Raw genomic sequence first — 14,436 nt, 5'->3', positions numbered from 1 at the left:
CAATCAATATTTGTTGATTTAAAAAAATTAATGAGGAATGGGGTAGAGCAGAAAGGAACAAAATATGCTGGGCTTCTAATGGAAACAGAAACACATGCACCGTATATTACAGAAATGTGACCATAGGGGTCAGGGTTGAGGTAATGAGACCAACTCTTGTGTTTGGCTTAGGAAACCTGTCTCACTACCTTCTAGAACTTCACATCAGTCGATCGTAAGTGAAACTGGATGTCATGGTTTCTCTTTAATATCCCAGGGAAGGGTAAGTCAAACAAATAATATTCTTTCGACAGTATCTCAGAAGGATGAAGAGGCTGCGCTGGGATATCCAGTAGTGACTCACAGGCTTCATACAGCAATGGAGTATTTCTTGCTATGCAAAGTCCGCAGTGGTCTTGGCGTCCTTCCGGGCAGCTGTCCTCCATATGTTGGCACATCATTCTAGGCTGCTTCAAATGTGTGGCTTCTCCGTTATCAACATCTGCTACTGTGACCATTGTGGTGGGCCAGGGCAGAGGTGGAAAGAGGGCTTGGAGAGCTGAGAAGCAGCAGTTCACAAGGCCATGACCAACTTTAAGGGTGAGGAAATGATTCCTCTCATCTGCCTGGAACAGGAGAGATGGGTACTGCTGAATAGTAGTGATGGCCATCACCACCTCAAACCACCTCAAACCACCCGAGCGACCAGCTCTCACTGTGTTTTCTTTGTATTACCCCTTTAAGGAAAATCAAATGAGTATTTTGGATTTGCAATTCCAGAAGTCTTCAAGACCTTTCCAGATTCTCCACTCAGCATTGCTACCCAACTTTCAAATGTATAGTTTGTAGTGAAAACTTTTTTTGGAGTATCAAATAAATAAATCTTTTATTGCTTAAGATGCAGTGTCCCTCCCACCTGGAAATTTACCTGTTAGCCCTGTCCCAAGTTTTGGGATGCGGGCTAGCCCTCAAAGGCGAGTTCCTGTTAAAATAAAGGACCTTTTGCATACCTGGAGCTAAATCTGCCTGGATGGGATAAAAATAGTCCCAGACTAGTCCCCTTTAAAATATACAGAGAACACATTATTTAGAAGAAGTCTGGCCTACTTTCGAGGTCTTTCATTATGAGCCACAGCAAGTAACAGCTTAAAAGTTACTGAGTTTTTACTCTGTCGCTTTACTGTGGTGAGTGCTTTACATGCATGTCTCATTTAAATTTCACAGCACCCTAAGAGATATGCTTTTATTATCTTGATTTTCCACATGGAGAAATAGGCTTGGAGAAGTCACTTAACTCTTCCAGACCTTCACAGATCAAGTTCAGACCCAGATCATCTGACACCAAAGCCTTCACTCTTACCCATTTACCCTAGACTGACTCCCATCACTTATGGAGATAAGTCTTAAGGGAAATGGAGCAAATATTGCAGTCTGCATATAAGTGTTCTGGAAACCATCAGGGTTCTTGTGTAGCTGCTCAGTCCTGGAGCACTGCTGAGCAGTTAACCCCTGCCTCAGATATCCAGGTTGTGCTCCTAGACATCAGGCGTGTGGATGGAGTTCTGTTCACTGAGTCTTTCACTAACAAAGCACTCTGTGTGTTTCTTGTGTCTTCCAGTTGACGGTCCTCCAGTGGAACCCTCTCAGTTTGTTTCAAGTGTCCCAAAATATCCAGACAAGATGGGATTTGACGAGGTAGGAAAGATGTCTGTGTGCACATGTGCACACAGGTACATGTGTACGGTGTGATTACATGTTTGTATTGGAGTGAAGCTTGATCATACATCTGAGAGCCAGCAAAACTGGCTTGGCTGCTAAAAAGGCACTGAGGTCTTGGCAAAATGACCTGGTATTTGTTGTGTCTCAGCTTTCTTACCTTAAAAAAGGAGCATTTGGGACCTGTCTGGCTTCGTCAGTGCAACATACAACTCTTGGACTCAGGGTTGTGAGTTCAAGCCTACAAAAGAAAGGAAGGAAAGAAAGAGAGAGAGAAACTGATGTAATATTGTTTCAACTATAAAAAAGTTTTTTTAAGGAGCATCATAGCAAAATCCTTAAGTTAGAAAGAAGTTACTATTTAATCATGAGTGAATTTTATATATTCTAGGAGCAGATATTGCTATATTTTGTAAACCTTTTTATCAAGATTCAAGGGTAAGGAGGATATGTGTTTTAAGGATTGGAGGACCTTAACTTTTTTCCGAGTGGATAGAAACTATTCTGGAATGGCCAGTGCTTTATTTTCTCTGTGCTTTTCTTCCATGGAAAAATGTTGAGGACAGGGTTGAGAGGAAAAAGAAAAAGGAAAAAAGAAACCTGTTGTAAAATTCTGCCTTTCAGTGGGCAAGAATTCCATAATAGCACTCCGAGGGCCATATTTATTATAAAGTTTTGATTGCATGAAGAAGGAAGCAAGATTATAAAGAATACCTCTCTTGTATTACACACAACAGCTTCTTGGGAATACCCCAAGTATGATTCCAAGTCACTGAATCTTTTGTGGGTCTCTTATGTCATATAGCTCCATTGAAAGAAAAGGCTTTATCATTTTGTGCTATATAATACATGTCCATGAAGTACAGCCATCTAAAGCTGTTGGCATGGGCATTGGTATTTCTTTTATAAAATTGACATGGATCTGGGCTTCGGTAATGGGAAAAAGTATTTCATGAATGTTAAGTAGAAAAGAGTTAGGTAGCAGCTATGATGCTGTTTCCACAGAGAGCAGAAGGAGAAGAGATGATTTTCATGTGGGGAGAGGAATTAGAATCAAGTGCAAATAATTTTTAAAAAACAATTGAGGCTGCAGAAAAGTCTGGTCCACATCACTCCCTGTACCAGCTTCCACTTCTTACTAGAACTGTCCTTCCCTGCAACCCTCATCATCTCTAGGTGAAAGAACCCAAGTGTCTTTACCTACATTCATTCTTCTGTTTAAATACATTCCTATGAGAACCAAACTCAAGGAAATCTAATTGGACAAAACCAGGGTCTTCTCTCTCTATTCCTCCCTTTGGATGTAAGGACTGGGTCACCCCTAGAAGTTTTTTAAAAATGGCAACTGTAAGAGGTGATGCAGGTGCAGGAAATGACTACCCTGGGCTCTAGAACAGAGATACGATGGTGGAAAGGAGATTTTCAGAGGCCTTTTCAGTTCTCCCAGTACTCCATGACCTTGGTGGTGGTGTCTGGGCTGCATTTGGCTAGGTGGTTCTTTCTTGTTTGCTATTCACTAAGTATGAGCAAGCCGTCTGTGTTTTTCCTTCATGGCTACGACTTTTACTGCACTTGTCCTGGAAGAAACTGGGACTGAATTATTATTTACTAAAGTCTTCCCAGACTAGCGGTCTCTGGTTTGAGGGGACTTTTTGTTGTATTTCTGTTCGTTTTTGTTTGTTTGTTTGGGTTTGTTTTTGTTCTCCTGGAGTGACCTTGGGTAGCTCCATGTACTCACATGAGGAAATGCCCTTTTCTTTCCATATCTTTTAAAATTGTGGGATGAAACATGGCCCATCACAGTGTGATTCTAAACAGGAAAAGCATGAAATGTAAAAGAATACAACCCATTAAGTTATGAAGTCCCAAGTAACAAGGCAAACAGAGGTACCACAGAAATTATGTTTAAAAAAATTACTCAGGTAACCAAGAGAAATAATGACATCATGATGCACCGAATTCACTTTGCCCTAAATCAGGTGGATAGTTTCTTTAAAGAGGACATCTTATTTTCCCATAAGTTTCTTTGCCCAGAACTTTGTAAGTGGATGGAAATGAGAATATTTCAGAAGAAAAGTTTGAAATTTTAGTGTAATTTTTGATCCAGTAAAACATAGAACATATTGACGATTGCATTCAGAATGGCTATATGAACCAAAGCTTCACCCCCAGTAAATTCTGAACCCCAGGCTGGTTACAAGACAAAGTAAGACATAGTTTCTTCTTTTTTCTGAACACAGCATAAAGCAAGCTTTATCTAAACAACATATCATAGACTTTTTATTTTTTATTTTTATTTTTTAAAATATTTATTTATTTACTTATGATAGACATAGAGAGAGAGGGGGAGAGAGAGAGAGACAGGCAGAGACACACAGGCAGAGGGAGAAGCAGGCTCCATTCCGGGAGCCGGATGTGGGACTCGATCCCGGGACTCCAGGATCATGCCCTCGGCCAAAGGCAGGTGCTAAACCACTCAGCCACCCAGGGATCCCCTATCATAGACTTTTTAAAAAAGATTTTATTTATTTACTCATGAGAGACACAGAGAGAGGCAGAGACATAGGAAGAAGGAGAAACAGGCTCCCCACAGGGAGCCTGATGCAGGACTCGATCCCAGGACCTCAGGATCACGATCTGAGCTAAAGGCACATGCTCAACAACTGAGCCACCCAGGAGTCCCTATCATAGACATTTTAATCTGTGTTATACTTGGGAGAGAAGGTTGTTCAAATTCCTCTTTTACAAACAAGGGAAGTGGACCCCAAAGCATTCAATGTCTTCCTCAGAGTCATCTGGGTGATTAAGTCAGGATGAAGTCAATGTCATCTAACTTATTCCTGTGGGTTTCTTATTTTTCATGCTATGTGTTATCAGTATTTCTTGCTGGCAGCTGAAGTCTCTTACTCTTGGAGGACTAGTTTAATGTTCAAAGTGAGTTTGTTACTGATTGTAGCAAAAGGACTTCATGAATACACGTATTTACATGTGATAGCATTAGTGAGTCTTTAGTTACTTCTGTGACTCCTTAAATCTGAGAGTAGTCAGGACAGTCTCACTATCCATAACTCCCTCCAGTGGCTTCATGATATGTATGTGTTTAGGGCAGTCTTCAGGAATTTAGGGGCTAAGCTGAGGGGCTACAGATGGACCCAGCCCTAATGGGAAGAAATCTGAATGCATATTTTGGGGGACTTCAAGGATTACTGTGATGTGGAAATGATGCCTTTTCATTTCTTTCTTCAAGTAACCTCAAAGGGCTACTTCCAAGAGTAGGGCCCCATCTCTTTACTTCTTTCAGAAAAATTTCCTTGTCTCTAGAGGAATTGAAGAATTCTGGCAACAAAGCTATTAACATTGAGATCTTGATAATTCTGTTTGGAACCTTTGGAAATGCAAGGAATGTGTTAAGACTAGATTTTTCTCATTCTTTGGATGACTTGAAGTTTATTTACAGTGGATATGAACTCTAAGAATAGCTAATATTTAGAACCCATGAGATAGGACCAGTATCACCCCAGTTTTACAGATGAGGATACTGAGGCATAGGAATTGGGCCAAGGCAAACAGTCAGTAATAGGATGTAGATCTAGGTCTGCTGATAAATCTAATACACTTGCCCAACTCTCTCCTACTTCTAAGTCTTCTATGTTTTGGGTTTAATTCACGCTTGGCCTCCTGAGAGTAACTTTTTCAACCTTCCTATCTCAAGAACAGGGCAAACATGTCTACCAACAGGCATCAGAGAAACAAAGAGAGGGTGAAGTCACTGCAGATGGCTGAGTTTCAAAAGTAATTCTGTTTGGATAACTATCATTTGACTTGATATGGAATGTAAATAAATCTTCACCACGATTTTCCCTATTTTTTCCACTCCTTATTCTAACTAAAACTTTGGTAGTTACATTTACTTAACTTTTAAAACAGCCTAAAGTAAGACCTGAATAATCTGTTTCTTTTCCTTTTTTCTTCCTGTGTTAGATCTTCATGATCAACCTGAAGCGCAGAAAGGACAGGCGGGACCGGATGTTACGCACCCTGTATGAGCAGGAGATTGATGTCAAGATTGTCGAGGCTGTGGATGGAAAGTGAGTTGGGTTTTTTCTTGAATCCTTGCAAATGTGGTTGGAGTGGGGAGGTGCCCTTTCTGACAGGGTTAGTGCTGAATGGGAGGAATCTAGTGTCATTAGAAGACAAACGCATTGTTATGATGCAGCCTACTTTGGGAAAAGCGTTATGAATCTTCACAGCATTTCAGTTAATTTCACCATGTAGAGTAGGCCTGAAATCCACTCACCATCCATCCATAATGAATTATGCTGAAGGCTTACAGTGGAAGTAATTTTCCTCTTTCTCCGGGGGGTTTTTACAATGGTTGTGGTAGTTACCAGCTTTCCATGGTGTATTGGAAAGAATGCAGTTAGAGTTGCATTCAGAACCTGATTTAGAGCATAATGTCCAAACTTGGGCCACCTGAGGAAAATCAGTGAGGAAAAATGCATAATGATCTATATATCCTGTTGCGTGAGATCTTGCCATAGACTGCCTGGGCTAATCATCTTTCCCAGGAATATGGCAGGAAAGTCACAAAGGGAACTTGGTTGAATTCTTTCAAGAGTTTTGTTATTGCTGTTGTTTATTATTTTGCTTTATTTTGCTTTCCATTGCCCTTCTATTTGACACTTTATTTCAAGGTATAGATTTTTGCAAAACTTGCAGTTCCATGTTTTGTGTTAGTTTGGAATATAAAGGCTCTGAGGAGTTTGGCTAGAAGCTATTGTGAAGCTTCTTATGCCTTTTAGAGAATTTCATCAATGTTTCTCAAAATGTGGCCTGGACACCCATGTCAGAGTCTCCACGATTAAGAGAGCAGCTTCCCTGAGTTCCAGCCCAGGGCTGCTGAATCATGATCTCTAGGGCTGGATCTGGGATTCTGCATTTAAGACGCCTCAAGGTGTTTCTGAGGTAAGGTTACCACATAAAATATAGGACACTCAGTTAAATTTGTCCCAAACATTGCACGGGCTTACTTATACTAAGAAATTATTCATTATTTATATGAAATTTAAATTTGACTGAATGTTCTGTTTTACTTGCTAAATCTGGCAATCCTGTTCTTTGGTGCACTAGAGTTTGGAAACCACTGCTTCAGATACCTAGGAGCCCAAATTTTATTTATAGGCCACATAGACCAGGGGAAACTAGTTGAATTGTGAGAATTCTTAATTTGTTTCTCATACAAGTCTCTTGTCAGATATATCATTTGCAAATATTTTCTCTCATGCTGTGTGTTGTCTTTTCAATTCATGATGGTGTCATTACAAAACAAAAGTTTTTAATTTCGATGAAGTCCAGTATATGTTTTTGTTGTTACTTGTGCTTTTGATGTCATATCTAAGAATCCATTGACAAATCCAAAGTCGCAAAGACTTATTTCTGTCTTTCTTCTAAGAGTTTTATAGTTTTACGCATATATTTTCACATTGAATTTTTCTCCATTTTGAGTTAGTTTTTTATATGGTGTGAGGTAGGGATTCTAATTCCTTCTTTTACACAGTTTGAGTATCTTTGTTAAGAGATTAACCATTTGTAAAAAAGACTATTCTCCCTCCCATTGAATTGTTGTCACCCTTGTCAAAATCAATTGACTACAAACAAAAGGGTTGATTTCTATACTCTCAACTCAATTCCATTGATTATGTTAATTCCTATGTTGATACCACATTGTCATGAGGACTGTACCTTTATATGTAAGGAAGTCTGAGTCCTTTAACTTTGTTATTCCTTTACAAGATGGTTTAAGCTATTTTAGGTCCCTTGTATTTCCATATGAATTTTAGCTTGTCATTTTACACAAAAAGAGAGCTGGAATATTGATAGGAATTGCATTGAATCTGTAGATCAACTAGATAGACCTATAGTGAGTCACTTCTCTCCTGCTCACAAGCTCGTCTCTGCTACTTTTATTCTTAACTTTTTTTTTTTAATTTAGGTTCAAAAGAAAGACACACATGTACACAGTTCTTTCCTGTCCTCATCCTCTCCAGTATTTAATGCTGTTAGCCACTTTCCTTCATTAGGAAATTACTTTTTCTTTTTTAAAGATTTTATTTATTTATTCATGAGAGAGAGGCAGAGACACAGGCAGAGGGAGAAGCAGGCTCCATGCAGGTAGCCTGATGTGGGACTCAATCTCAGAATTCCAGGATCAGGCCCTGGGCCGAAGGCAGGCACTAAACAGCTGAGCCACCCAGGGATCCCCAGGAAAATACTTTTTCAAAGCTGTCAAAAAAACAGGTGATATTTAGAACTACATTGGCAATTGTGAGGCATATACCAAGTATAAGACACCCTCTTGTCTTTGCAAAACTTGCAATGCTGCCATGAATTAACCCTGAGGAGCTCTTGAGGAGTGATAGGAAACCTGAGAAGTCTTCCCCAATGTGCAGAGGGCTCTGAGGAACATCCAGAACTCTTTCTGGCTTCTGTAGTGGGGACGTCTCAACTTGTTAATTTGCAGACATGTTCTCTGTTGTGCAGGGCACTCAACACAAGCCAGCTGAAGGCCCTGAATATTGAAATGCTACCTGGATATCGAGATCCCTACTCCTCAAGACCTCTAACTAGGGGTGAAATTGGCTGCTTTCTCAGCCACTACTCTGTCTGGAAAGAGGTAAATAATGCTTTATTTAGATATGCAGCTTTGTAATGAGGAGGATGGAGAGTGGAACTTTGTAAATGAATTAGGGCCAGATATGAAGTGAACCCATACCTGTTCTGGAAGTATGCTTGGAAGTTTCTGTTGCCTCATGTCTCCCTCTGACACAAGGCTGGCAATAAACAGGGAGAGGTAGCCTTGTGGCCACTTGGGATGGTAACAGGGGAAGATCCCCATGTTCAAGAAACCATACTCCTTTTTGGTGTGTCCTTATCCTTAGTAGGAATGCCTTATATTGCGTGCATGTAGCATGTTCTCATTTATTAAATGATTTCATACAAGAAGTCACACAGAAATCATATAAAGTGGGTCAGGAGGCATAGGCCCATTTTACCCAAGAGAAAATAATTAAATATCTGTCTAGGTAAGAAGTGGCAAAACCAGGACTTGAACCCATGGCTTAGAGATCCGACATTGATGGATGGAGGTATTGGAGTTCTTGATGAAGGGTCAGTTCCCATAAGAAAAGAGAAAGTACCTCAAGAAGGGCCCCGTGAATGCCTTCCCACTTTGACAGAGTCTATGCCTATCTTTTTTTTCCTTTAAACTCTAAATGAAATGTAATGGATACATATAAAATTAAATAGATCATAATATACAGGCCAATGGAATTTCACAAACTGAATAAACAATACAGCCATGTTAACCCACACCCAGACCAAGAAGCAGGTTACCAGCACCCTAGAAGTACCTTGTCATATTTCCTTCTAGGGAACAGGACCCAAGGGTAAACACCATCTTGACTTCAAACAGCACAGAACAGTTTGTCTGCTTTTGTACTTCAGTTTATGTGAATGGAACCATAGGGTATTGAGGTATATCCTCTCAGTATTACATTTGTGAAATTCATCTATAACATTGCATTTAATCATAGATCATACATCCTCATTGCTGTAAACATACCCCAGTTTATCTATCTGCTCTACTGTTGGTGGCATTTGCTTAGATTCCAGTTTTGAGCTATTACATCCTATGCTACCATACTCTTGACCTTTTAATCTATGTTTATCTAATAAATAGGCATCAGACTTCTCATGGGGTCTCTTACCACTGATGACCTTTACAGGTAATTGACCGGGAGCTGGAGAAGACTCTTGTCATTGAGGACGACGTGCGCTTTGAACATCAGTTTAAGAAGAAGCTGATGAAGCTGATGGATGACATCGACCAGGCTCAGCTGGATTGGGAACTGATGTAAGTTACAAGGCAAGCTTATCCCAGAGGACTGAGAGGATTCAGTCCTTTTCAAAGGGCAATGAGCCCCATCTCCCCAGCTGATAGGACAACAGCTCATGTTTCCACTTTCTGGGTTATCTCTCCATAAAATGCCCCCAGAAACAAGAAAAGAGTGGAGAATAGGCCCTGGTTTCTCCATCTATATACTCTATGGACTGAGAAGGAAACTGTGGGAGATTCTTTGTGGTTTCTCCATCTATATACTCTATGGACTGAGAAGGAAACTGTGGGAGATTCTTTGTGAGACCGGGAGCCTGCCTGCTGCTCAAGTGTCTTCAGACTGAGCACTCATGTGAGAGCACAGCAGAAATCCCACCAGTGAAGCAACAGGTGCATGGAGAGGTGTGAAGAGAGAGGGGAGTGGCATTCGCTCAAGGGCACAAGTCCTGTGTCACACTTGAGAGCAGATTTCCTCTGTAGCCTGACAGGATGGGGGCTGAGAGTGCCATTCTTGGGAAGGGGAGCGTGCAAACAATAATAACACTAAGCTGGGTTTGATGGAGGGTCAGAGGCTGTCATAGGAAAACCAGGCTTACAGGGTAATGCTGGTTGCGAACTGACATTTAGTTAATGCTCTGAGAGCTGTCTCTGGGAATTAAATCTCTGTTTCTGTTTCTGTCTTTCTCTCCTCCCCCTGCCCCTCTCCCCATCTCTTTCTCCCTCTCCCTCTCTCTTTCATTTTCTTTTTAAATCAAATGACACTTTATCCTTATCTCCAATGAGGCAGAATGTTCCCAAGCATTATGTACACTTCCCAGCTGTGTGTCAAAGGCAATTTCATCAAATCAGAGCCCATTCCTTTGGAGTGGCCACAGCAGACCAGCTGTCCCTACTCCTCCCATCCTCCTAGGGAAAGTTAACTATGGGTCCAGGTGGAATACTTGTTCTCTCAGAAAACATACCATTCTGAGCCCAAAAGAAACCTAGTAATGGCTCAACTAATCCACGGGGAATAGACCCAGAAATCAGTACTGTGTAGTAAAAAGAGACTGGCTCCCTGTCAGATGTCAGCCATGTGATTAGACTCTGCACTGTCCCTCAGGATCCTTGTTTGTTCTTATAAACCTCCAGAAGTCCTACACCTCAGTCTGAGTCTATAGCTCTGCAGCCTGTGGCTACACCTCACAAGCGTGGAGCCTGGAAGCCATTTTACACTCACATGACCCGCAAAGGCAACTTTGACGTAAGCCTTGGAATCAGACGACTCAACTTGGGGAGTCTAAGGCTTCTGATTGGCACATGTCCTTGTCCACTTGTGGTTTAGCTGGTGCATTTCTTGGGACAAATTACCAACACATCCAAGAAAGCACAATGATCGGATAAGGATATGAATATAGGGAACGATAGGGACACAGAAACAAAAATCTTTCCTAAATTTCACAGATTGCCAAGTCCAAATATTCCACTGATATCAATTATGTAAAGAATGACAGTGGTTTCAAATTTTTCACCTTTTCCTTTCCTTTTTTTTTTTTTTTTTTTTTGAGCATGAGTGGGGGTGGGGATGGGGGTGGAGGGACAGAGAAGAGTCTTAAGAACAGTCTTAAGCAGACTCTATTGCTTAACACAAAGCCCGATGCAGGGCTCCATCTCATGTTCCTGAGATCATGATGTGAACCAAAATCAAGAGTGTATCGTTTAACCAACTCAGCCACCCAACTACCCTTCATGTGTCTCTTTCTAAAATTAAAGTTACTGAAGCTCAAAACATGAAAGCTGATAAACTGTCCATGCCAGCTATGTTAGATTTCTCCAGAAAAGGAAATAGTAAATAGGAAGAGTAGAACAAGCCACTGGAATCATCTAGGGCAGTGCTATCCAATAGGGATATCACATGAGCCACATATGTCATTTAAAATTTTCCAGTGATCCTATTCAAATGGTAAAAAATACATTAGGTGAATTTAATAATACATTTTATTTACTCCGACACCACTAAATATTATTACTTTAAAGTGTAATCCATATTTAACATGTAATCAATAATCAATCGATAGTCTATGTGGTTTTGTTTTTGTGTTTTATTTTTTTAAGTTTTTCTTTTTTCTTTCTTTTAGAGGGAGAGGGGTGTGGGCAAGGGGAGGGAGAGAGAGAACCTTAGGTAGGCTCCACACCCAGCATGGAGCCCAACACAGGGCTTGATCTCACAGCACTGAGATCATGACCTGAGCCAAAATCAAGTCAGACACTAAACCAACTGAGCCACCCAGGTGCCCCTACGTTTTTTTCTATCCTCTCTAACATCCAGTATGTATTTTATGCTTACAACATATTTCAATCTAATCTAGATGCTAAGTTTTCAACTGCTTAAATAAACTGTAGTCCTACGGAAACAGTTTTGTTTAATGGAAAAAATATTTTACACATCTTCAGTTTTCTTTTAAAATTTCTAGCCACATGTCAAATGCTCAGTGGGAGTTTCTCTTCCACTTGATGGTACATGAGAGAGATTCAGACTCTGTAGTCTCAAGGGACAGTGGCTGAGAGGATCTGTGTTTGATTCCTGAGAAGGTGAACAATGACTTATTCTACAAATCGTGGGATGTTTTGACAAGAGGAATCCTTTAACTGTTGAATGAGATCATTTTAAGACAAAATAGAGGAAGTCAGCTTTGCCTCCAGGCAGGAAGCCCTTACCTCCTCAACTTGCTCCAGGAAAGTAGAAGACAGACAAGTTCCAGACAAAAGTGAGGGATCATAGATCCACGGGTAGCCTGTGGGAACACTGGAATGGCGGAGGGTATATCCTGTGTCCGAGGAGGAAAGGACCAGCCTGGGTGCTTTTCTTAGAACAAAGGGCAGAGCTTAGTTGCGCTTGAGGAAGAGAAAGCCAGGCAGGCTTTGTCACTCATTCTCCCCAGGAAGGACCCCCTTGGGGCCACCGGGTTCCTTGGTCTTTTACCACAGACTGTTTCTCTCCCACATCCTTTTTTGTCAGCATCTGGAGGGCTGCCCCAAAGAACATCAGACTGAGACTCTAGAGACTTGAAAACTCAGGATCTCACATCTGGCCCTTTTTTTTTTTTTTTTTTTTGTCTACTTCCAACCTCTGTAAACACAGCTGGCAGTCCCTTGCCATCTTTGCAAAAATGATCCAAGTGATCTTTTAGTTATAATTTGACTTCCAGGCTGGAGGCCTGTGCTAGACAAGAGCAGTTGGGATGTTGATAAATGGAGCCAGCAAAGTGGCCCCGTTCATGGCAGATGACAGTCATAGTGGGTGGATGGGGCGTGCTCTGTGGTGGGATACTTTGGATGTTAGACGCCGTTGGTCCAAGCTTTCAAGAACTATCTGCAAACCCATGCTCGGTTCTTACAGATGTCTAATATTCACATGGGAGTGTTTCTCCTCTGTCTGCTTCCTTTTAGCTACATCGGTAGGAAGAGGATGCAGGTGAAGGAGCCAGAGAAAGCAGTGCCCAATGTGGGAAATCTGGTCGAAGCCGACTACTCCTACTGGACTCTGGGCTATGTCATCTCTCTGGAAGGAGCACAGAAACTGGTTGGAGCCGATCCTTTTGGGAAGATGCTGCCAGTGGACGAGTTCCTGCCAATCATGTACAACAAGCATCCTGTGTGAGTCTCCCTGCACTGCCTGCCTGGCATGGGCACCCCCCAATCCCTGCTCATATATTATGGTACTCAGTTTCTTGGCAGTACATGGTAGTTTCTAAAGCTGTACTCCTTTCCTCAATGATCTTTCCAGAATCATGACTCAGAGAGGCTGACCTGAGTGTAATGATTACCCCCTTATACAGAAGGGGAAGCTGAGGCAGAAACGGTGAATCTTTCATAGGGGTCTTCTGTAATACCCAGTATGTAGTTTAACTGGACATAAGATGCTCGGTCCTCTCCTGGTTTTTCACCTTTTTTTGGTAAACTTGTACACCTGGAGTTGAAGGCCATCTTCCTGAGCACCTTAAAGTTTTCAGTTCAGTTCACTTCTCAGTCCACTGGGGATGCTTGTTGGCCTGGCAAGGGCCCCCCTCTTCGCAGAGCTCACAGTCTGGTCAGGAATTCAGACTTGTGAACAGTCCTCGTGATGGCTGTGACACCTGCAGTCACTGAGGTGTGTTAGAGGCTCAGGAAGGGTGGAAGTGGCCTTTGAGTGGGGCATCTCTGGAAGAAGGCAGGACGATGCTCAGGGTTCCCATAACACCGGAGCTTACTCTAAGCTAGCATTGTTCGAAGGGTATGGAAGTTGGTGGCTTACCTGTCCGTCTCCCCAGTAACCTGTGAGCCCATTGAGGCAGGAAGAGTCTCACAACCCTGTGTCCTTAGAGCCTCGTCCAAACTCTACACATAATAGCTTCTCAATCAATGAGTCCTAAATTCATTAAGGAACAGGAAACCAGGTTCTAGCCTCTGCTCCTTCTCTCAGTTGCCGGGTGATCTCCTTACTAGATGGGCTTTATCTGAGTGGTTGAGAATTCCTGTCCTGCGTCTCGTTCATTTTGTCTCCTGTCCTCAGTTGGAGCTAGCTCCTCACCCTCTTCGATACAACTGACTTTGTATCTGCGTCCTCACAGGAACAGGGAGGCCAACCACCATCCTTGTAACAGAAGGGAAACTGACACCCACGGAGCACTGACTGAGCTAGGGGCGGAGCAGACCACTCGTATAATCTGCGCAGGAGCCTGGGGGAGGGAGGGGAGGCCGAGTCACTGTCCCCTTTATACCCACAGGGAGGAGGGATGCAAAGCCAAGTTGGCATGCCTCCAAGCCTACACTGTGTCACTTATCCCACCCCTGCTGCTCAGATCTCAACTAATTTATTAATCCAGGAA

At 42.0% G+C, this 14,436-nt stretch overlaps 1 protein-coding gene across 3 annotated transcripts in view; it reads left to right on the top strand.

Annotated features, from left to right (window-relative positions):
• COLGALT2 (collagen beta(1-O)galactosyltransferase 2) overlaps positions 1 to 14,436 on the top strand; it is a 117,190-nt gene that overhangs the window by 98,252 nt on the left and 4,502 nt on the right. For all 3 annotated transcript variants that reach the window (XM_025430071.3, XM_025430069.3, XM_025430070.3), the window contains exons 7-11: positions 1,598 to 1,674; positions 5,677 to 5,783; positions 8,236 to 8,368; positions 9,480 to 9,607; positions 13,019 to 13,225. In XM_025430071.3, the coding sequence (XP_025285856.1) occupies positions 1,598 to 1,674; positions 5,677 to 5,783; positions 8,236 to 8,368; positions 9,480 to 9,607; positions 13,019 to 13,225 (652 nt within the window). The remainder of the gene's footprint in view (positions 1 to 1,597; positions 1,675 to 5,676; positions 5,784 to 8,235; positions 8,369 to 9,479; positions 9,608 to 13,018; positions 13,226 to 14,436) is intronic.

The sequence above is a fragment of the Canis lupus genome, chromosome 7 (assembly GCF_003254725.2).
Source record: "Canis lupus dingo isolate Sandy chromosome 7, ASM325472v2, whole genome shotgun sequence".
Lineage (NCBI taxonomy): Eukaryota > Metazoa > Chordata > Mammalia > Carnivora > Canidae > Canis > Canis lupus.
This window is presented reverse-complemented; position numbering and strand designations above follow the sequence as displayed.